The following is a 25,158-nucleotide window of genomic DNA, read 5'->3' on the forward strand; positions in this document are numbered from 1 at the left end:
TAAGAAGCAAACCTCAACCACCTCTACTCAAAATGGCCACCTTCTCCATATCAACCACCTCCTCTACTCAAAATGGCCACCCTGTCCATATAATAATGAGAACATGAGCGAAGAACATGAGCCGTAGAGCTGCATTCCAGTCTATTTAGCCTCCACCGGGTCAGGTCAGTTGACTGGATGAGTGGCTGGGGACACTGATACAAGGTACTATGCATAACCCTTAACCTGCTCCTATGTCTGTTCAGACCTCACAAACTTCTACAGATGCACCATCGAGAGCATCCCGTCAGGCTGTATTACTGCATGGTACGGGAATTGCACCGCCCGCAACCGCAGGGCTCTCCAGAGGGTAGTGCATCGGGCTGTTGCGGTGACTGTATTACTGCCACACCAGCAGTTATGACCGCAGTTAAATTCCATTGACTGTTGAGTCACAGTAATCTCCTCCTATGCGCTCTGTACATGAATGGGGCTGATGTGTTGGTAGTACCCAACTCGCTAATGACCGTCAGATCACTAACGGTCTGCTACTCAGTGCTCTATTGTCCCTCTAAATCACTCTGACATCAATGCAAATGCAATCGAAAATCACAAACACTTATCATCAAAACAGTATCATCCTTTTAAAATTCACTGTTAGGTTACAATGTTGGACCTCACTGCGATGATCAAGTTGAAGAAAGAAGTTCAACAACAGGTTGAAACAGAGTGGAAGACTGCCCAGAGCTGCCCAGTGACACAAGCCTACCAGACGAGCTAAAACACTTCTATGCTCGCTTCGAGGCAAGCAACACTGAAGCATGCATGAGAGCACCAGCTGTTCCGGATGACTATGTGATCACGCTCTCCGTAGCCGATGTGAGTAAGACTTTTAAGCAGGTCAACATTCACAAGGCCGCAGGGCCAGACGGATTACCAGGACGTGTACTCCGAGCATGTGCTGACCAACTGGCAAGTGTCTTCACTGACATTTTCAACATGTCCCTGACTGAGTCTGTAATACCAACATGTTTCAAGCAGACCACCATAGTCCCCGTGCCCAAGAACTCTAAGATAACCTGCCTAAATGACTACCGACCCGTAGCACTGATGTCTGTAGCCATGAAGTGCTTTGAAAGACTGGTCATGGCTCACATCAACAGCATAATCCCAGAAACCCTAGACCCACTCCAATTTGCATACCGCCCCAACAGATCCACAGATGATGCAATCTCTATCGCACTCCACACTGCCCTTTCCCACCTGGACAAGAGGAACACCTACGTGAGAATGCTATTCATTGACTACAGCTCAGCATTCAACACCATAGTGCCCTCTAAGCTCATCACTAAGCTAAGGATCCTGGGACTAAACACCTCCCTCTGCAACTGGATCCTGGACTTCCTGACGGGCCGCCCCCAGGTGGTAAGGGTAGGTAACAACACATCTGCCACACTGATCCTCAACACGGGGGCCCCTCAGGGGTGCGTGCTCAGTCCCCTCCTGTACTCTCTGTTCACCCATGACTGCATGGCCAGGCACGACTCCAACACCATCATTAAGTTTGCCGACGACACAACAGTGGTAGGCCTGATCACCGACAATGATGAGACAGCCTATAGGGAGGAGGTCAGAGATCTGGCCGTGTGGTGCCAGGACAACAACCTCTCCCTCAACGTGACCAAGACAAAGGAGATGATTGTGGACTACAGGAAAAAAAAAGAGGACTGAGCACGCCCCCATTCTCATCGACGGGGCTGTAGTGGAACAGGTTGAGAGCTTCAAGTTCCTTGGTGTCCACATCACCAACGAACTATCATGGTCCAAACACACCAAGACAGTCGTGAAGAGGGCACGACAAAGCCTATTCCCCCTCAGGAGACTAAAAAGATTTGGCATGGGTCCTCAGATCCTCAAAGAATTATACAGCTGCACCATGGAGAGCATCCTGACTGGTTGCATCACCGCCTGGTATGGCAACTGCTTGGCCTCCGACCGCAAGGCACTACAGAGGGTAGTGCGTACGGCCCAGTACATCACTGGGGCAAATCTTCCTGCCATCCAGGACCTCTATACCAGGCGGTGTCAGAGGAAGGCCCTCAAAATTGTCAAAGACTCCAGCCACCCTAGTCATAGACTGTTCTCTCTGCTACCGCACGGCAAGCGGTACCGGAGTGCCAAGTCTAGGTCCAAAAGACCTCTCAACAGCTTCTACCCCCAAGCCATAAGACTCCTGAACAGCTAATCATGGCTACCCGGACTATTTGCACTGCCCCCCCACCCCATCCTTTTTACGCTGCTGCTACTCTGTTAAGTATTTATGCATAGTCACTTTAACTCTACCCACATGTACATATTACCTCAACTACCTCAACTAGCCGGTGCCCCCGCACATTGACTCTGCAACGGTACCCCCCTGTATATATAGCCTCCCTACTGTCACTTTATTTTTACTTCTGCTCTTTTTTTCTCAACACTTTTTTTGTTGTTGTTTTATTCTTACTTTTTTTGTTTAAAATAAATGCACTGTTGGTTAAGGGCTGTAAGTAAGCATTTCACTGTAATGTCTGCACCTGTTGTATTCGGCGCATGTGACCAATAAAATTTGATTTGATTTGATTTGATTCATTAAATCAAATGAAATTGTATTTGTCACATGCGCCGAATACAACAGGTATAGTAGACCTTACCGTGAAAAGCGTACTTACGAACCCTTAACCAACAATGCAGAGTAAGTAAGGAAAATGTGCCAAATAAACTAAAGGAAAATAGTAACACAATAAAATAACAATAATGAGGCTATATACAATGGGTACCGGTACCGAGTCAATGTGCAGGGGTACGGGTAAAGTGACAATGCATAAATAATAAACAGAGTAGCAGCAGAATATGTAAAGAGTGTGAACGAAGGTGAATGTATGTGTGTGTCTGGCATCAATATGCATGTGTGTTTTGTGTGTGTGTCCATGTGTGTGTGTTGGAGTGTCAGTGTAGTATGTGGTTAGAGTCCAGTGAGTGTGCATAGAGCCTGTGCAAGACAGTCAGTGCAAAAAATTATACATTATAATGATAAAATAAGAGGGTCAATGCAAATAGTCTGGGTAGCCATTCGATTAACTGTTCAGCAGTCTTATGGCTTGAGGGTAGAAGCTGTTAAGGAGCCTTTTGGTCCCAGACTTGGCGCTCCAGTACCGGAGGACCTTCCTCTGACACCGCCTGGTATGGTCCTGGATGGCAGGAAGCACCCTCTGTAGTGCCTTGCGGTCGGATGCCAAGCAGTTGCCACACCAAGCGGTGATGCAACAAGTCAGGATGTTCTCGATGGTGCAACTGTATAAAACTTTTTGAGGATCTGAAGAATTTCAGCCTCCAGAGGGGGAATAGGCATTGTTGTGCCCTCTTCACAACTGTCTTGGTGTGTTTGGACCATGAAAGGTCCTTAGTGATGTGGACACCAAGGTACTTGAAGCTCTCGACCCGCTCCACTACAGCCCTATCAATGTGAATGGGGGCGTGCTCGGCCCTCTGTTTCCTGTAGTCCACGATCAGCTCCTTTGTCTTTCTCACGTTGAGGGAGAGGTTGTTGTCCTGGCATCACACTCATCGTCGTTGGTGATCAGGTCTACCACCGTTGTGTTGTCGGCAAACTTAATGATGGTGTTGGAGTCGTGTGTGGCCACACAGTCTTGGGTGAACAGGGAGTACAGGAGGGGACTAAGCACGCACATTTTTAGACCTGTTGTGACACACTGCGTTATGTAGGTGTCATAAACAGCCATAAAATAAGAGTGTAAACTCACAAAACCTACCACGGTAGTTATTTTATGGCTGGTTATGAAACCTACATAAGAGTGTCAAAACCCACAAAACCAACCACACAAGACAAAACATTCCATTACACCATAGCCTACTTGTCAACAGTATGTTCATGTTATATCATTTGTTATTTTATTGACTATATTAAGTTATCAATGTGATTGCACACACATTGATGTCAGACATGCACCTACCCCAATGCTCTGTTGCTGATGACTGGGATGAATGCAGGAGCAGATTTCAGGAGCAGGACAAGACACCCTCTTTTTGACTGATATAAGGGCAGGTACGTGATAGGCCTTTCTGGCTTATATGACTATGATAGTCATAATGCTTCTTGACAGTGTCATAATGTGCATTTTCTTAGTCTAAGTAAAGTGACACAGGATGGTCATAATGCTTCATGACAGTGTCAAAGTGTATTTTCTACAAGTTATTTAAAATATGATGCAAAAAAAACATGACCGTAAAGAATTCATTACAATCAATCAATTTTCAATCAATTTTATTTTATATAGCCCTTCTTACATCAGCTAATATCTCGAAGTGCTGTACAGAAACCCAGCCTAAAACCCCAAACAGCTAGTAATGCAGGTGTAGAAGCACGGTGGCTAGGAAAAACTCCCTAGAAAGGCAAAACCTAGGAAGAAACCTAGAGAGGAACCAGGCTATGAGGGGTGGCCAGTCCTCTTCTGGCTGTGCCGGGTGGAGATTATAACAGAACCATGCCAAGATGTTCAAAAATGTTCATAAGTGACAAGCATGGTCAAATAATAATCAGGAATAAATCTCAGTTGGCTTTTCATAGCCGATCATTAGAGTTTAAAACAGCAGGTCTGGGACAGGTAGGGGTTCCATAACCGCAGGCAGAACAGTTTAAACTGGAATAGCAGCAAGGCCAGGCGGACTGGGGATAGCAAGGAGTCACCACGGCCGGTAGTCCCGACGTATGGTCCTAGGGCTCAGGTCTCTCAGTTGGCTTTTCATAGCCGATCATTTAGAGTTGAAAACAGCAGGTCTGGGACAGGTAGGGGTTTCGTAGCCGCAGGCAGAACAGTTGAAACTGGAATAGCAGCAAGGCCAGGCGGACTGGGGGCAGCAGGGTGTCATCATGCCCGGTAGTCCTGACGTATGGTCCTAGGGCTCAGGTTCTCAGAGAGAAAGAGAGAACGAGAGAATTAGAGAGAGCATACTTAAATTCACACAGGACACTGGATAAGACAGGAGAAGTACTCCAGGTATAACCAACTAACCCCAGCCCCCCGACACATAAACTACTGCAGCATAAATACTGGAGGCTGAGACAGGAGCGGTCCGGAGACACTGTGGCCCCATCCGAAGAAACCCCCGGACAGGGCCAAACAGGAAGGATATAACCCCACCCACTCCGCCAAAGCACAGCCCCCGCACCACTAGAGGGATATCCCCAACCACCAACTTACAATCCTGAGACAAGGCCGAGTATAGCCCACAGAGGTCTCCACCACAGCACAAACCAAGGGGGGGGGGGGGTCGCCAACCCAGACAGGAAGATCACGTCAGTAACTCAACCCACTCAATTGACGTACCCCTCCCAGGGACGGCATGAAAGAGCACCAGCAGGCCAGTGACTCAGCCCCTGCAACAGGGTTAGAGGCAGAGAACCCCAGTGGAGAGGGGAACCGGCCTGGCAGAGACAGCAAGGGCTGTTCGTTGCTCCAGCCTTTCCGTTCACCTTCACACTCCTGGGCCAGACTACACTCAATCATATGACCTACTGAAGAGATAAGTCTTCAGTAAAGACTTAAAGGTTGAGACCGAGTCTGCGTCTCTCACATGGGTAGGCAGACTGTTCCATAAAAATGGAGATCTATAGGAGAAAGCCCTGCCTCCCGCTGTTTGCTTAGAAATTCTAGGGACAATTAGGAGGCCTGCGTCTTGTGACCGTAGCGTACGTATTGGTATGTACGGCAGGACCAACTCGGAAAGATAGGTAGGAGCAAGCCCATGTAACGCTTTATAGGTTAACAGTAAAACCTTGAAATCAGCCCTTGCCTTAACAGGAAGCCAGTGTAGGGAAGCTAGCACTGGAGTAATATGATCAAATTTCTTGGTTCTAGTCAGGATTCTAGCAGCCGTATTTAGCACTAACTGAAGTTTATTTAGTGCTTTATCCGGGTAGCCGGAAAATAGAGCATTGCAGTAGTCTAATCTAGAAGTAACAAATGCATGGATTAATTTTTCTGCATCATTTTTGGACAGAAAATTTCTGATTTTTGCAATGTTACGTAGATGGAAAAAAGCTGTCCTTGAAACAGTCTTGATATGTTCGTCAAAAGAGAGATCAGGGTCAAGAGTAACGCCTAGGTCCTTCACAGTTTTATTTGAGACGACTTTACAACCATCAAGATGAATTGTCAGATTTAACAGAAGATCTCTTTGTTTCTTGGGACCTAGAACAAGCATCTCTGTTTTGTCCGAGTTTAAAAGTAAAAAGTTTTCAGCCATCCACTTCCTTATGTCTGAAACACAGGCTTCTAGCGAGGGCAATTTTGGGGCTTCACCATGCTTCATTGAAATGTACAGCTGTGTGTCATCCGCATAGCAGTGAAAGTTAACATTATGTTTTCGAATAACATCCCCAAGAGGTAAAATATATAGTGAAAACAATAGTGGTCCTAAAACGGAACCTTGAGGAACACCGAAATGTACAGTTGATTTGTCGGAGGACAGACCATTCACAGAGACAAACTGATATCTTTCCGACAGGTAGGATCTAAACCAGGCCAGAACTTGTCCGTGTAGACCAATTTGGGTTTCCAGTCTCTCCAAAAGAATGTGGTGATCGATGGTGTCAAAGGCAGCACTAAGGTCTAGTAGCACGAGGACAGATGCAGAGCCTCGGTCTGACGCCATTAAAAGGTCATTTACCACCTTCACAAGTGCAGTCTCAGTGCTATGATGGGGTCTAAAACCAGACTGAAGCATTTCGTATACATTGTTTGTCTTCAGAAAGGCAGTGAGTTGCTGCGCAACAGCTTTTTCTAAAATTTTTGAGAGGAATGGAAGATTCGATATTGGCCGATAGTTTTTTATATTTTCCGGGTCAAGGTTTGGCTTTTTCAAGAGAGGCTTTATCACTGCCACTTTTAGTGAGTTTGGTACACATCCGGTGGATAGAGAGCTGTTTATTATGTTCAACATAGGAGGGCCAAGCACAGGAAGCAGCTCCTTCAGCAGTTTAGTAGGAATAGGATCCAGTATGCAGCTTGAAGGTTTAGAGGCCATGATTATTTTCATCATTGTGTCAAGAGATATAGTACTAAAACACTTAAGTGTCTCTCCCGATCCCAGGCCCTCGCAGAGCTGTGCAGATCCAGGACAGCTAAGCCCTGGAGGAATACGCAGATTCAAAGAGGAGTCCGTAATTTGCTTTCTAATGGTCATGATCTTTTCCTCAAAGAAGTTCATGAATTTATCACTGCTGAAGTGAAAACCATCCTCTCTTGGGGAATGCTGCTTTTTAGTTAGCTTTGCAACAGTATCAAAAAGAAATTTTGGATTGTTCTTATTTTCCTCGATTAATTTGGAAAAGTAGGATGATCGAGCAGCAGTGAGGGCTCTTCGGTACTGCACGGTACTGTCTTTCCAAGCTAGTCGGAAGACTTCCAGTTTGGTGTGGCGCCATTTCCGTTCCAATTTCCTGGAAGCTTGCTTCAAAGCTCGGGTATTTTCTGTATACCAGGGAGCTAGTTTCTTACAACAACAAAGGATTTAAGAAACAAACTTTCAAAACTAAAGGAAACTTCTTGGCAGGGAAAACATAAAAGTTGAATAAGTGTGGGTTTTGAGACTTATGTAGGTGTTACAACCAGTCATAAAATAACGCAATATGTCACAACAGGTGTAAATATATGGGTTATGACCATATTATGACAAGTTATGTCAGCTGTTATGACATATGACATGGTTATGACCTTGTCATAACGTGTTATGGCACTGGGTGTCAAAGTGCTACCATTTCCCTTTGTAAACTGTAATAGTTTGCAAGCCCTGCCACATCCGACGAGCGTCACAGCCGATGTAGTAGGATTCAATCTTAGTCCTGTATTGACGCTTTGCCTGTTTGCTGGATTTCTTATAAGCATCCGGATTAGTGTACCGCTCCTTGAAAGCGGCAGCTCTAGCCTTTAGCTCAGTGCGAATGTTGCCTGTAATCCATGGCTTCTGGTTGGGATATGTATACTGAACAAAATTATAAAACGCAACATGCAACAATTTCATCGATTTTACTGAGTTACAGATCATATAAGGAAATCAATCAATTGAAATAAATTCATTTAGGCCCATCCACTGGGGAACCAGACCCAGCCAATCAGAATGAGTTTTTCCCCACAAAAGGGCTTTATTACAGACAGAAATATTCCTCAGTTTCATCAGTTGTCCGGGTGGCTGGTCTCGGACGATCTCGCAGGTGAAGAAGCCAGATGTGAAGGTCCTGGGCTGGCGTGGTTACACGTGGTCTGCCAAATTCTCTACAACGACGTTGGAGGTGGCTTATGGTAGAGAAATTCAATTCAATTCTCTGGCAATAGCTCTGGTGGACATTCCTGTAGTAAGACATCTGTAGCATTGTGTTGTGTGACAAAACTGCACATTTTAGGAGTGGCCTTTTATTGTCCCCAGCACAAGGTGCACCTGTGTAATGATCATGCTGTTTAAATCAGCTTCTTGATATGCCACACCTGTCAGGTGGATGGATTATCTGGGAAAGGAGAAATGCTCACCAATAGGGATTTAAACAAATTTGTGCACAAAATGTGAGAAAAATAAGGTTTTTGTACGTATGGAAAATTTCTGGGGGATCTTTTATTTCAGCCCGATTTTTGTTCAGTATATATTCTTCTTACTATAAAATGATAGAATAACGGCAGGGGATTTATAAGCATATCTTGCCTGCTAAATTAACTAGATCATGGATTTATTGTGGCGTATATTAAATGGATTTATTATACTTTTCTTTATGTAGATGTTCCAAAGGCGATGCTAAACGTGTTTATGTTAATTAATGGTCATTTTGCATGACAATAACCGGCTGGCAAAATGTCATGACCACCACAGCCCTAGTAGTGCAGTCAGCCCAACGCATCATCGGAGGCACACTGCCTGCTCTCCAGACACCCAGACACCCAGTGTCACAGGAAGGCCAAAAATATAATCAAGGACCTTAGCCACCTGAGCCACAGCCTGTTCACCCCGCTAGCATCTAGAAGGAAATTGATAAACAGCTTCTATCTCCAGGCCACTAGACTGTTAAACAGTACCCTGCCCTGAACCTCAGACACTGTCACTAGCCGGCTACCACCCGGTACTCTACCCTGCACCAGACTGCTACCCTACGTACATAGTCATTGAACAATGGTCACTTTAATAATGTCTACATACTGTTTTACCCACTTCATATGTATATACTGTATTCTAGTCAAGGCTCATCCTATATAACTACTGCTGTACACACCTTTTCTATTCACATACTGTCCATACTGTCGACAGTGCATTCATAAAGTATTCAGATTCCTTGACTTTTTCCACATTGTTAAGTTAAAATGATTTAAATGTCCCCCCCCCCCTCGATCTACACACAATACCCAATAATGACAAAGCAAAAACAGGTTTTTCGAAATTTTTGCAAATTAATAAAAAACGGAAATATTACATTTACATAAGTATTCAGACCCTTTACTCAGTACTTTGTTGAAGCACCTTTGGCAGTGATTACAGCCTCAAGTCTTCTTGGGTATGACGCTACAAGCTTGGCACACCTGTATTTGGGGAGTTTCTCCCATTCTTCTCTGCAGATCCTCTCAAGCTCTGTCAGGTTGGATGGGGAGTGTCGCTGCACAGCTATTTTCAGGTCTCTCCAGAGATATTTGATCAGGTTCAAGTCCGGGCTCTGGCTGGGCCACTCAAGGACATTGAGACTTGTCCTGAAGCCACTCATGCGTTGTCTTGGCTGTGTGCTTAGGGTTGTTGTCATGTTGGAAGGTGAACCGTCGCACCAGTCTGAGGTCCTGAGCGCTCTGGAGCAGGTTTTCATCAAGGATCTCTCTGTATTTTCCTCCATTCATCTTTCCCTCGATCCTGACTAGTCTCCCTGTCCCTGCCGCTGAAAAACATCTCCACAGCATGATGCTGCCACCACCATGCTTCACCGTAGGGATGGTGCCAGGTTTCTTCCAGATGTGACGCTTGGCATATAGCCCAAAGAGTTCAATCTTTGTTTCATCAGACCAGAGAATCTGGTTTCTCATGGTCTGAGAGTCCTTTAGGCAAACTCCAAGCGGGCTGTCATGTGCCTTTTACTGAGGAGTGGCTTCCATCTGGCCACTTTACCATAAAGTGGAGTGCTGCAGAAATGGTTGTCCTTCTGGAAGGTACTCCCATCTCCACAGAGGAACTCTGGAGTTCTGGCAGAGTGACCATCGGGTTCTTGGTCACCTCCCTGACCAAGGCCCTTCTCCCCCGATTGCTCAGTTTGGACGGGCGGCCAACTTTTTTGGTGGTTCGAAACTTTTTCCATTTAAGAATGATGAAGGCCACTGTGTTCTTTGGGACCTTCAATGCTGCAGAAATGTGTAGGTACCCTTCCCCAGATCTGTGCCTCGACACAATCCTGTCTCGGAGCTCTATGGACAATTCCTTCGACCTCATGGCTTGGTTTTTGGTCTGTCATGCACTGTCAACTGTGGAACCTTATATAGACAGGTGTGTGCCTTTCCAAATCATGTCCAATCAATTAAATTTACCACAGGTGGACTCAAATCAAGTTGTAGAAACATCTCAAAGATGATCAATGGAAACAGGAGGCACCTGAGCTCAATTTCAAGTCTCATAGCAAAGGGTCTGAATACTTATAAAAGGTATCTGTTTTTAATTTTTTATAAATTAGCAAAAATATCTAAAAACCATTTTTTTCGCTTTGTTATTATGGGCTATTGTGTGTTGATTGATGAGGAAATGTTTTTATTTAATCCATTTTAGAATAAGGCTGTAACATAAAATGTGGAAAAGGGGAAGGGTCTGAATACTTTCCGAATGCACTGTACGTATAGATTGCATTTGGGTTACTGTTACAATGCTATTTGGGTTGTTAATTGGATTCGTTATGACATTTCTAGATTTCTTGTTTTTTAATTTGTATTATTTCTGTACTCATTTGACATTACACTGCATTGTTAGGAGCTAGTAACATAAGCATTTCGCTGCACCCGCTTTAACATCTGCAAAACTGTGTACGCGACCAATACACTTTGATTTGATTTAGACACCAAACCACCTAGCATAAGTCAGCAGGTGACGTTTATAGTCATTAATCTTTTCCTGGAGGCAGAACTGAGTGATATCCGCTCGATGGGCCAGCTGCAAAGTCAAAACCTGCTATATCATAAAAAAGGTTAGGGTTAGGCATTAGGGTTAGCAGTATGGTTAAGGTTAGGTTTAAAATCAGATTTTATTACTTTGTAGCTGTACCAGCTAGTAACCACTCTGCAGAGCTGCCTCCAGTACACGTGTCATCCCAATAAATGCCAACCTGCCATAAGTCACCTGTCAAATGGTCATCAGAATTACCTAGCAAGGATTATGACCCATTACAACGGTGCAATAAGACGCTTAAACCAGCAGCACTGGAGATGGATCGATTCCCAGTTTGATCAACTGGGAACTTTTGGAAGGCGCTTGCTTATTATATAATCTTAGTAGGTAGGCTACGGTTTTATAGTTATCATAGCATATGTGGACCATGTGGGAATCAAATTCACAGCCCTAGTGTAGCAATCAGCATCTTGCTTAGTCTAACCTAACGTAGCAGGCATAGAAGAAACGCCTGACAGGCAGGGGAGGTTCACTTCTGTAATGTTCAACCAATCCAGTAAATGTGGAGGAGTAGTTAAGATGGAGTGTCATCTTGTTAATGCAGAAATACTGGTTAATGCCCAAAAGCGGTCTCTTCCATTTCCCCTGAAAACCAGATGCATCCATCCATTCCATCCCCACCGAGGGTGTGCTCACTCAAACCCACTGAGGCATCGCAACCAGAACCACCATAAAGTTTATTTCTGAACAGGCCTACACTGGAGTACAGTGAGTCTAATCTTTATTCCCTATCCAATGACCGATATGTATTGCGATTCGATTCTGCGATTTTATTGCCATTTGATGTTTCTAACATATTGCTCACTATATGTCTGCTGCAGAGACAAGAGAAAGCATAAGAAAAAGAGTTGTGATCAGTCAGTGAAATAAAAGTGCTGAAAATATGTTGGTATTAGGTATTTAGTAGTGTTGAGGGGGTAAAAAATCTGGGGGGAAATTTGATACAGTTACATATGGGGATACAATTTTTTACAAATCGATACTTGGAGTCAAATATTGATATAATACTGTCCAAAAAGAATATTGTGATATATAACTTTATCCCCCCCCCCCCCAATCACTACTAAATAGCGGCAAAAAAGGAGATTTGGCAAATGATTAAATCAACAATCTGGAGCTATTTTCCATTCAAACAGCCTTCCCAGAAATGGACCACATAGCAGGGCTCCAGACTGCGACTATAGATCGCATCGGGGTGCGAGCTGCTCATTCTAAATAGTCACCTAACACCAAACTTCCAATTTTTTTAGTAGGCTAAAACAGTAATGTGCATTATCCTTATGATTCCTGTAATGAAAGTCTGACCTAATCTGTGCTTGTTTTGCTGGGGCCTGCTGCTGTGACGAGCTAGACACTCTCCCTCTCCCCCTGCGCTCCGGGAGGGGAAAAAAGCCTTCTGATTGTAGACTATAACATTTCAAAATCCAATTGCGGAACAAATACAGGTTTAGAATCAACTACTGTTGTCACTGTCATCACTGTTGAAGAGAGGAGGTTCTCTGCTTTCTGTAGGTATAATTCTTATTTCTGAACTCTCAATATTTAGCTCTATAGCTATTATTTTAAAAACAAGATATTTGATATGGTTTTGAGATACGGAGTGCGCAAACTGCGCAACAGCCATTGCGAGTACTTAGGACGCATTGGGCAGTAGGCTAGGCTACAACTGCAAAGGTTTTTTAGGATATTGAACACATGACTTGCAGCAGTGTGTATTATGTTTAAGGTTAGTGATCTAGCCGATGCGTTTTGAGTTTCCACTTACTCAGTGGTGAATTAGCCCCAACAAGATTTGCCTATGATACCTATTAGTGCACATAAAGATAGGCAAATCCATCTCTATTGACCAAAAGAACATTCTGGAGCTCTATGTTAACAGTAAAATATACACTACCAGTCAAAAGTTTGGACACACCTACTCATTCAAGAGATTTTCTTTATTTTTTACATTGTAGAATAATAGTGAAGACATCAAAACTATGAAATAACACATATGGAATAATGTAGTAACCAAAAAAGTGTTAAATCAAAATATATTTTATATTTGAGATTCTTCAAATAGCCACCCTTTGCCTTGATGACAGCTTTGCACACTCTTGGCATAGCTCTCTCTATGAATTTGAGAGTGGTTACATTTCTCAAGCCCCAGCCCTCAGCTTTTTACCAAAACAGAGGCGGGGCGACATTGTTTCAAATAAGGATTCTAGCTTTAATAAAGCACTGTGAATTACTTTATAAAGATGATTACTTATTTTTTCTATTGAGTGACGCTGCAATCTTTGGGGGTTGCGACCAAATCATAGGCTAGTGCCACCAACTGAAAACGTTAGTGTCACCAGTGACACCAGGGGAAAATATTAGTCTGGAGCCTACATGCTTTCAAAGTTTCCATGCAATCTTGTAAGTAGGCTATAATTTCTGGAACGCTTATCTCAGAAAGCTAAGTTATCATATTATTTTCTGGAACTTAAGCCTTAGTTGAAGAGGCCCTACTTGGCAACAGAGAAACCCTCTTTACCCCCCCAGTGGGCAAAAAAATACCCTGGGTTTAAATGAACATATTCAATCATCATGGTTAAATTAGTGATTAGACAAATGTTCAAATACAGATTGGGCTACATTATGTAAACAAACAAAAATTATCTCCATAGAAAATAGGAAATGTTCCTTCCTTCTGAGCATTAGTTTTTGGGCCTGTGGCTGGTTGTCTGGCCTGCAGCCACAGCACCGTGTAAAGGGCAGTGTTTAATCTCAGTATAACATCCTTTTGCACTTTTAACACTCCTGTGTAACATGACTCTGGGATACGAGTCTTGGCTGCATGTTTACTGTGGATGTGCTTTCTCAGTACACATAAACAGAGTATGATCAAGACCAACTGCTCTGCCCAGAAGGGCTCGGGATAATTGCTAACAGTGGATGTGCTTTGACCAACGTCAAAGAATAATATGTGTTGAGCTAGGTCCGGACGATATACAGTATCTCACAAAAGTGAGTACACCCCTCACATTTTTTTAAATATTTGAGTATATCTTTTCATGTGACAACACTGAAGAAATGACACTTTGCTACAATGTAAAGTAGTGAGTGTACAGCTTGTATAACACTCTGTACATTTGCTGTCCCCTCAAAATAACACAACACACAGCCATTCATGTCTAATTCGCTCGCAACAAAAGTGAGTACACCCCTAAGTGAAAATGTCCAAATTGGGCACAAAGTGTCAATATTTTGTGTGGCCACCATCATTTTCCAGCACTGTCTTAACCCTCTTGGGCATGGAGTTCACCAGAGCTTCACAGGTTGCCACTGGAGTCCTCTTCCACTCCTCCATGACGACATCACGGAGCTGGTGGATGTTAGAGACCTTGCACTCCTCCACCTTCCGTTTGAGGATGCCCCACAGATGCTCAATAGGATTTAGGTCTGGCCAGTCCATCACCTTTACCCTCAGCTTCTTTAGCAAGGCAGTGGTCGTCTTGGAGGTGTGTTTGGGGTCGTTATCATGTTGGAATACTGCCCTGCGGCCCAGTCTCCGAAGGGAGGGGATCATGCTCTGCTTCAGTATGTCACAGTACATGTTGGCATTCATGGTTCCCTCAATGAACTGAAGCTCCCCAGTGCCGGCAGCACTCATGCAGCCCCAGACCATGTCACTCCCACCACCATGCTTGACTGTAGGCAAGACACACTTGTCTTTGTACTCCTCACCTGGTTGCCGCCACACACGCTTGACACCATCTGAACCAAATACGTTTATCTTGGTCTCATCAGACCACAGGACATGGTTCCAGTAATCCATGTCCTTAGTCTGCTTGTCTTCAGCAAACTGTTTGCGGGCTTTCTTGTGCATCATCTTTAGAAGAGGCTTCCTTCTGGGACGACAGCCATACAGACCAATTTGATGCAGTGTGCGGCGTATGGTCTGAGCACTGACAGGCTGACCCCCCACCCCTTCAACCTCTGCAGCAATGCTGGCAACACTCATACGTCTATTCCCCAAAGACAACCTCTGGATATGATGCTGAGCATGTGCACTCAACTTCTTTGGTCGACCATGGTGAGGCCTGTTCTGAGTGGAACCTGTCTTGTTAAACCGCTGTATGGTCTTGGCCACCGTGCTGCAGCTCAGTTTCAGGGTCTTGGCAATCTTCTTATAGCCCAGGCCATCTTTATGTAGAGCAACAATTATTTTTTTCAGATCCTCAGAGAGTTCTTTGCCATGAGGTGCCATGTTGAACTTCCAGTGACCAGTATGAGGGAGTGAGAGCGATGACACCAAATTTAACACACCTGCTCCCCATTCACACCTGAGACCTTGTAACACTAACGAGTCACATGACACCGGGGAGGGAAAATGGCTAATTGGGCCCAATTTGGACATTTTCACTTAGGGGTGTACTCACTTTTGTTGCCAGCGGTTTAGACATTAATGGCTGTGTGTTGTGTTATTTTGAGCGGACAGCAAATTTACACTGTTATACAAGCTGTACACTCACTACTTTACATTGTAGCAAAGTGTCATTTCTTCAGTGTTGTCACATGAAAAGATATACTCAAATATTTACAAATATGTGAGGGGTGTACTCACTTTTGTGAGATACTGTATCAATTTAACACAAATTAATTTTTTTGTGCGATATTACAAATGCCTGTATCTCAAGAATAAAGGTTTTTGTTATTTTCTGTTTTTATGAGCGTTTATGTCCGATTGTTCTCAGGTTGTCTTTTTGGGCTCGTCTCCTTCGCTCCTTCTGTGCAGTGTGCACCTTCCCATTTACACCAGAGATCTGGATATAATGACGAGATGTCTCCGCCCTATAACAATGGGTGTCGTTATTTTGGACAGAATTTGGCGAGAGTGAAACCTCTCGCGTCGCCTCTTCCTCTCAGTTTACACACACACACACACACACACACACACACACAAGCCCCTCCCCCTGCCACCCACTACAAAGATGAGCAATCACTTCTTCCTCTCTGACAAGCGGTTTCAACTCGCTATTTGCATTTGAGGTTTGGCCCAACAGTCGGTCATATGGACACAAACACATTGAGACATTTTTTATTGTAATAGAGAAGTTAACCTTTCTAACAATACCCTTTTTACAGTATGTCTCAACTGCTCAAATTGCACGCAGAGAAGATACAGATGAACATTGATTCTAAAAAATTATTGCTCAGTTTGTCACACGCGACATCAGGGTACAACGTACAGCCCCTAAATTCACGACATTATTTCTGACTGTTTGAAATGCAGTGTATTTGACATTTAATTGTACAACAATGCTTATTTAGAGTTTTTATTTTAATCGAGATATTATTTTTTGCCCATATCGCCCAGACCTATGTTGATCTCAATAGCCATGTTTCCACAAGCTTTATCAAGGTAAACAGCATGGGACCAGCAATGGCAGGCAAAATGTGTTATTTTTCAAAGTATGACCCTCACAGCCTAGTCACAACGGCAAATCTCAATTATGAAAAACACCACAGGTTCCCTGAAATGCAGGCATTGAGAGCAGTGTGGGAATGTAGTTTGTATGATTAAGCTAAGGTCAACGAAATGAGAGGGAAAGAAACTAACCTCTTCACAGACTTCTCGTGCTGCCGCTACATTGGGCTCCTCTTCTGGCTCCATCCCCCCACCAGGGACGATCCACTTGTCTGGATGACGACTACTACTCACCAACAGCACCTGCAGAAAAAGAGGATACAGCATTGAGCACCAATCAAATCCAGAGTTTCAGGTTCCAATGGAAACACAGCAGAGCATGTTGTTGAGACAACTTCTCAACTCAGTTGAAGACAACATCTCGATCCTATTCAAATTACAGGTGACATATTATTCTCAATAACAGATCAAATCAAATTGTATTCGTCACATGCTTCATAAACAACAGGTGTAGAGTAACAGTGAAATGCTTACGGGTCCTTCCCAACAATGCAGAGTAATAGAAAAGTAATAACACGGGCCTCCCGAGTGGCGCAGCATCTCAGTGCTAGAGGCGTCACTACAGATCTGGGTTCGATCCCGGGCTGAGTCGCAGCCGGCCGCGACCGGGAGACCCATGAGGCGGCGCACAATTGGCCCAGCGTCGTCCGGGTTAGGGGAGGGTTTCGACGGCTGGGATGTCCTTGTCCCATCGCACTCTAGCGACTCCTTGTGGCGGGCCGGGCTCATGCACGCTGACGTCGGTGGCCAGCTGTACGGTGTTTCCTCTGACACATTGGTGCGGCTGGCTTCCCGGGTTAAGTGAGCAGTGTGTCAAGAAGCAGTGCGGCTTGGCGGGGTTGTGTTTCGGAGGACGCATGGCTCTCGACCTTCGCCTCTCCCGAGTCCGTATGGGAGTTGCAGCGATGGGACAAGACTGTAACTACCAATTGGATATCACGAAATTGGGGAGAAAAAGGGGTAAAAAGTACCAATAAAAAATTTAAAAAAATATATAAAAAACAGTAATAACACATAATAAAAGTAATAAATGCACAATGAGTAATGATAACTTGGCTATATACACAGGGTAGCAGTACCGAGTCGATTTGCAGGGCTACGAGGTAATTGAGCTTGATATATGTACATACAGTGCCTTAAGAAAGTATTCACACCCCTTGACTTTTTCCACTTTGTTGTGTTACAAAGTGGGATTAAAATGGATTTGTCAACGATCTACACCAAATTCGATGTAAAAATAAAAAAATACAAAAAGCATTAATGGAAAATAAAACAAATATATTTGATTAGATACGTTTTCAACCCCATGAGTCAAATGTTATCACTTTTGGCAGAGATTACAGCTATGAGTCTTTCTGGGTAAATCTCGAAGAGCTTTGCAAAATTGGATTGTACAATATCTGCCGATTATTCTTTTTGAAATTCTTCAAGCTCTGTCAAGTTTGTTGTTGATCATTGCTAGACAGCCATTTTCAAGTCTTGCCATAGATTTTCAAACCGATTTAAGTCAAAACTGTAACTATACCACTCAGAAACATTCAATGCCATCTTGGTAAGTAACTCCAGTGTATATTTGGCAGTTCGTTTTAGGTTATTGTCCTGTTGAAAGGTGGATTTGTCTCCCAGTGTGTTGGAAAGCAGACTGAACCAGGTTTTCCTCTAGGACTTTGCCTGTGCTTAGCTCAATTCCTTTTCTTTTTATCCTAAAAAACTCCTTAGTCCTTGCCAATGACAAGCATACCTATAACATGATGCAGCCACAACCATGCTTGAAAATATGAAGCGTGGTACTCATTGATGTGTTGCTAGATTTGCCCCAAACATAATACTTTGTATTCAGGACAAAAATTACATTTCTTTGCCACATTTTTTGCAGTATTATTTAGTGCCAAACAGGATGCATGTTTTAGAATATTTTTGGAAAACCTCCCTGGTCTTTGTCGTTGAATCTGTGCTTGAAATTCCCTGCTCGACCGAGGGACCTTCCAGATAATTGTATGTTTAGGGTACAGAGATGGGGTAGTCTTCAAAAATCATGTTAAACAACATTATTGCACACAGAGTTAGTCAATGCAACTTGTCTGACTTGTTAAGCACATTTTTACATCTGAAGTTATTTAGGCTTGCCATAACAAAGGTGTAGAATACTTATTGACTCGAGACTTAATACCCCTTACATGTTTAATAAATTGTGTGTGGATCAGTGACACAAAATCTAAATGTAATACATTTTAAATTCAGACTAACAACAAAATGTGGAAAAAGTTAAGGGGTGTAAATACTTTCTGAAGGCACTGTAACTAGGAATAAAGTGACTAGGCAACAGAATAGATAAACAGTAGAAGCAGCGCATGTGATGAGTCAAAAAGGTTAGTGCAAAAAGGGTCATGCAGATAGTTAACCTAATAGCTACCCGGACTAACTATTTAGCAGTCTTATGGCTCGGGGGTAGCTGTTCAGGGTCCTGTTGGTTCTAGACTTGGTGCATAGGTATCGCTTGTCGTAAGGTAGCAGAGAGAACAGTCTATGACTTGGGTTCCTGGAGTCTTTGTCCATTTGTAGGGCCTTCCTCCGACATCGCCTGGTATAGAGGTCCTGGATGGCAGGGAGCTCGGCCCCAGTGATGTACTGGGCCATACGCACATACCTGTAGCGCCGTGCGGTTGGATGCCAAGCAGTTGCCATACCAAGCTGTGATGCAGCCAGTCAAGATGCTCTCAATGGTGCAGCTGTATAACTTTTTGAGGATCTGAGGGCCCATGCCAAATCTTTTCAGCCTCCTGAGGAAGAGGTGTTGTTGTGCCCTCTAAACGACTGTGTTGGTGTGTGTGGACCATGATATATCCTTAGTGATGTGGACACCAAGGAACTTGAAGCTCTCGACCTGCTCCACCACAGCCCTGTCGATGTGAATTGGGGCGGCTCCTGTTTCCTGTTGTCCATGATCAGCTCCTTTGTCTTCACCACATTGCCAGGTCTCTGATCGCCTCCCTATAGGCAATCTCATCATCGTGGGTGAACAGGCAGTAGAGGAGGGGACTAAGCACGCACGCCTGAGGGGGTTGCGGATGTGTTGTTGCCTACCCTCACCATCTGGGGAGGTCCGTCAGAAAGTCCAGGATCCAGTTGCAGAGGGAGGTTTCAGTCCCAGGGTCTTTAGCTTAGTGATGTGCTAGGAGGGCACTATGGTGTTGAACGCTGAGCTGTAGTCAATGAACAGCATTCTTAAATAGGTGTCCCTCTTGTCCAGGTGGTAGAGGGCAATGTGGAGTGCAATAGAGATTGTCATCTGTGGATCTTTTGGGGCGGTATGCAAATTGGAGTAGGTCAAGGGTGTCTGGGATGAGGGTGTTGATGTAAGCCATGACCAGCTTTTCAAAGCATTTCATGGCTACAGATGTGAGTGCTATAAGTGTCCGGATTAGGGTCCCGCTCCTTGAAACCAGCAGCTCTAGCCTTTAGCTCAGTGTGGATGATACCCATAATCCATGGCTTCTGGTTGGGATATGTACGGTCACTGTGGGGATGACGTAGTCAATGGACTTATTAATGAAGCCGGTGACTGATGTGATAAACTCCTCAATGTCATCGGATGAATCCCGGAACATATTCCAGTCTGTGTTAGCGAAACAGTCCTGTATCTTAGCATCCGCTTCATCGGACCACTTCCGTTTTGAGCACGTCACTGGTACTTCCTGTTTTGAGTTTTTGCTTGTAAGCAGGATAATATAATATTATAATATAATATGCCATTTAGCAGACGCTTTTATCCAAAGCGACTTACAGTCATGCGTGCATACATTTTTGTGTATGGGTGGTCCCGGGGATCGAACCCACTACCTTGGCGTTACAAGCGCCGTGCTCTACCAGCTGAGCTACAGAGGACCACGAATCAGGAGTTATGGTCAGATTTGCCAAATGGAGGGCGAGGGAGAGCTTTGTATGTGTTTCTGTGTGGAGTTAAGGTGATCTAGAGTTTTGTCTCTAGTTGCACAGGTGACATGCTAGTAGAAATGAGATAAAACAAATGTCAGTTTCCTTACATTCAAATCACTGGCCACTAGGAGCGCCGCCTCTGGATGAGCATTTTCTTGTTTGCTTATGGCCCTATACAGCTCGATGAGTGTGGTCTTAGTGCCAGCATCCGTTTGTAGTGGTAAATTGACAGCTATGAAAAATATATGAAAACTATTGGTAAAAAGTATAGTCTTATCATGAGGTATTCTAGATCAGGCGAGCAAAACCTTGAGACTTCCTTAATATTAGAGATCGCTCACCAGTTGTTGCTAACAAAGAGACACATCCTTCCCCGCTATCCTTACCCGACGCTGCTGTACGATCTTGACAATGCATAGAAAAACCAGCTAGATGTACACTGAGTATACCAAACATTAGGAACAGTGTCCTAATATTGAGTTGCACCCCCCACCCTTTGCCCTCAGAACAGCCATAATTATTCTGGGCATGGACTCTACAAGGTGTCGAAAGCATTCTACAGGGATGCTGGCCCATGTTCACTCCAATGCTTCCCACAGTTGTGTCAAGATGGCTGGATGTCCTTTGGGTGGTGGACCATTCTTGATAAACACAGGAAACTGTTGAGCGTGAAAAACCCTGCAGCGTTGCAGTTCTTCACACACTCAAACCGGTGCATCTGGCACCTACTACCATACCTCGTTTAAAGCCACTTAAATATTTTTTCTTGCCCATTCACCCTCTGAATGGCACACATACACACTTTAGTCATTTAGCAGACGCTCTGATCCAGAGCGACTTACAGTTTAGTGAGTGCATACATTATTATAAAAAAAAAAATCATACTGGCCCCCGGTGGGAATCGAACCCACAACCCTGGCGTTGCATGCTCTATCAACTGAGCTACATCCCTGCCGGCCATTCCCTCCCCTACCCTGGACGACGCTGGGCCAACAACGATAGAGCCTGGATTTGAACCAGGATCTCTAGTGGCACAGCTAGCACTGCGCCACACAATCCATGTCTCAAGGCTAAAAAAATCATTCTTTAACCTGTCTCCTCCCCTTCATCTACACTGATTTAAGTGGATTTAACAAGTGACATCAATAAGGGATCATTGCTTTCACCTGCTCAGTCTGTCATGGAAAGAGCAGGTGTTCTTAATGCTTTGAAAACTCTGTGTATATTATCCATGTCCTTGTTCAGCCACGACTCCGAGAAACATAGGATATTACAGTTCTTCAGTTCCCGTTGATAGGATAGTCTCGAACGGAGCTCGTCCAGTTTGTTCTCCTGTGATTGTACGAACGCCAATAGAACGGACGGTAAAAGGTGGAGTATTTTGTTCGGCAGTGTCGGCCTCTCTTACACCGTCTTTTCCTTTTCTGAGTCTCGGGATTAGGGCCTGGTCTGGGTGAGCAGTATGTCCTGCGCCGCCAACCCACTGAAGTAGAAATCTTAGGTTAGTTATCGCTGTTCTGATGTCCAGAAGCTCTTTTCCGGTATAGGAAACGATGGCGGAAACATTATGCACAAAATAAGTGAAGATCAGCGCAAAGAAACACAAAATAGCAGAATTGGTCAGAAGCCCATAAAACAGCAGTTATCCATTGCAGTGCCATTCTTTTTCAAGAATGCATATAGCTAGGTATTATGAATGCATAGCCATAGCTACCTGGCATAACCAAGAGACACACATTGACTAACTTTACAGACAGTGCCAGTGATGACAGATGGTTTTGGTGACTTGTGACTTGTCGATAGCCCAGTTGGCATCCATAATATGGGCCATATGAGTGATGCTATGGGTTAGGTTAGCTGGCCATCCAGATTAGCTAGCTAGATCTTTTCACGTTATACACATCAGAATATTTGCTAGCTAACGTTATATTGAAGGGGTAGGTGGGTAGGTAGCTAGCTAGTTTGATCACAAGCACGGTTAGCTAGTGGTCGGTCCAGTAAAGTTACTCGTTGCTAGTCCGACTCCCAGGCAAGCTAAGCAAGGCCCATATCTAGCTAGCTATCTAGTTAGTTATCGATCTAGTAAATGTGGCTAGTGCCACGAGTCGACACTAGGTTTGAACCACTGATAATGCTACTAAACATTGATTGATTGTCATAGTGTTCTATGTTACCATTATCACCAGAACGATACTAACTAGCGGTAGCAATATACACTATATATACACAAAAGTATGTGGACACCCCTTCAAATGAGTGGATTCGGCTATTTCAGCCACACCCGTTGCTGACAGGTGTATAAAATCGAGCATACAGCCATGCAATCTCCATAGACAAATATTGGCAGTAGAATGGCCTTACTGAAGAACTCAGTGACTCAACATGGCACCATCATAGGATGCCACCTTTCCAACAAGTCAGTTTGTCAGATTTCTGCCCTGCTAGAGCTGCCCCAGTCAACTGTAAGTGCTGTTATTTTGAAGCGGTAACATCTGGGAGTAACAACGGCTCAGCCATGAAGTGGCAGGCCACACAAGTGCATAGAACGGGACCGGCGAGTGCTGAAGCGCATAAAAATTGTCTGTCCTCGGTTGAAACACTCACTACAGAGTTCCAAACTGCCTCTGGAAGCAACGTAAGCACAATAACTGTTTGTCGGGAGCTTCATGAAATGGGTTTCCATGGCCGAGCAGCAGCACACAAGCCTAAGATCACCATGCGCAATGCCAAGCGTCGGCTGGAGTGGTGTAAAGCTCACCGCCATTGGACTCTGGAGCAGTGGAAACACGTTCTTTCTCTGGAGTAATGAATCACGCTCCACCATCTGGCAGTCTGACGGACGAATCTGGGTTTGGCGTATGCCAGGAGAACGCTACCTGCCTGACTGCATAGTACGAACTGTAAAGTTTTGTGGCGATGGAATAATGGTTTGGGCTAGGCCCCTTAGTTCCAGTGAAGGGAAATCTTAACGCTACAGCATACAATGACTTTCTAGACAATTCTGTGCTTCCAACTTTGTGGCAACAGTTTGGAGACGGCCCTTTCCTGTTTCAGCATGACAATGCCCCTGTGCACAAAGCAAGGTCCATACAGAAATGGTTTGTCGAGATCGGTGTGGAAGAAGTTGACTGGCCTGCACAGAGCCCTGACCTCAACCCCATCTAACACCTTTGGGATGAATTGGAACACAGACTGCGAGCCAGGCCCAATCACCCAACATCAGTGCCCAAACTTACTAATGCTCCCCGCAGCATTGTTCCAACATCTAGTGGAAAGCCTTCCCAGAAGAGCCTTAGTAGCAAAGGGGGGACCAACTCCATATTAATGCCCATGATTTTGGAATGAGGTGTTCGACGAGCAGGTGTCCACATACTTTTGGTCATGTAGTGTATGTTAGCTGTCTAGCTAGCTAAATAGCAAGACGATAACGTCTCACTGTTGGCTAGCGCGTTGGCTAGCTAGAAGCCGGTTACCAATATATATTGTTGCAGTAATGTTTTCTGACTACCCGTTCGCTATCTTGCTAGCTAATTTAGGTAACTAATATGTTACCTAGCTAGCTAATAATATAGAACATAACGTTAGCTATAATCTTTCTAACGTTACTGTTTGGTTAGCTGCAACGCTACTAAGTTAGCTAGCTAGCTAGAATAAATACCCTACTCTGTGTCGCTGCCAGCTAGCTAGCTAGCTAGCTAGCTAGCTAGCTAACCAGTTAGCTGGCTACCGTATGTTAGCTCAACGTTAACTATCCCTGGGTGGTCGCTAATTCAAAGCAAACCACCAAATCAAAACCAGTAACACTTAAGATAGTTAGCTAACATTAACTAACTAGCTAATTCACCTTCCTAATTAGCAAATAAATAGAAAATTACTGCGACAAACATCTATCTACCATGCTATCTGTGCTTTCCTGAACTGCGGCCCACCCCACACCCCTGCATCCTTGGCCTCACCTCCTCTTCACTTTCACTCCTGAAGCACAGACAGGCGGCCCGCTTCTTGTAGCCATCCCCATCGTATGTCCGGGTTTGGTTTGACTTGAGCTTCATCATTTCGGGGTACCAATGGACCAAAACTGTAATTCAAACACTGGGAAAGCCGCTGTCTTCGACGCAAAGTCCTCCAATGAGGAACCCCGTCGTTTTCTTATAAGAAATAACTTCTCCTTCGCTTCATTTTCACAAGCATAGGCACATCTCCAGCACGGTCGCCATTATGAAGATAACTGCGTAAGCAACGTAACATGGCATATATTAACGAAGGTGGCATTAGGATATTACGTATCTTATTTTAAGGAATACAACATTGAACGCCAAAAAAACGAAACGAAGTAGAGAATTTACGCAAATGACGCTGGTTTTTGTGGAGTTTCATGGAGTTGCTGGAAGAATTCATCGCCTTGACTATCAACAGACCAAGATCCCGTCTTTGGTTGTAATTTATACTAATGACTAAATGGCACGTTAACGCCGAGCTTGTAAAATTAACCACAAGAGCCTATAAAAAGTGTGTTCACGCGAAACTTCAGACTCTTTCAGCACCCCAGGCAATGGACA

At 44.3% G+C, this 25,158-nt stretch overlaps 1 protein-coding gene across 3 annotated transcripts in view; it reads right to left on the reverse strand.

Moving 5' to 3' along the window:
• The window catches only part of LOC311133593 (diphosphoinositol polyphosphate phosphohydrolase 1), a 31,726-nt gene extending 6,869 nt beyond the window's left edge, over positions 1–24,857 (reverse strand). For 2 of the 3 annotated variants that reach the window (XM_084167110.1, XM_084167109.1), the window contains exons 1-2: positions 24,556–24,837; positions 16,796–16,906 (exon numbers count right to left, since the gene is read on the reverse strand). In XM_084167110.1, coding sequence (XP_084023236.1) covers positions 16,796–16,906; positions 24,556–24,654 — 210 coding nt within the window. In that variant the 5' untranslated portion in view covers positions 24,655–24,837. Of the gene's footprint in view, positions 1–16,795; positions 16,907–24,555 lie in introns of all 3 variants that reach the window. The other variant, XM_084167111.1, reaches the window with a different exon arrangement.
• Between the last annotated feature and the right edge of the window lie 301 nt (positions 24,858–25,158).

This window comes from Coregonus lavaretus, assembly GCF_964263955.1.
Source record: "Coregonus lavaretus genome assembly, chromosome: 8".
In the NCBI taxonomy this organism is placed as follows: Eukaryota; Metazoa; Chordata; class Actinopteri; order Salmoniformes; family Salmonidae; genus Coregonus; species Coregonus lavaretus.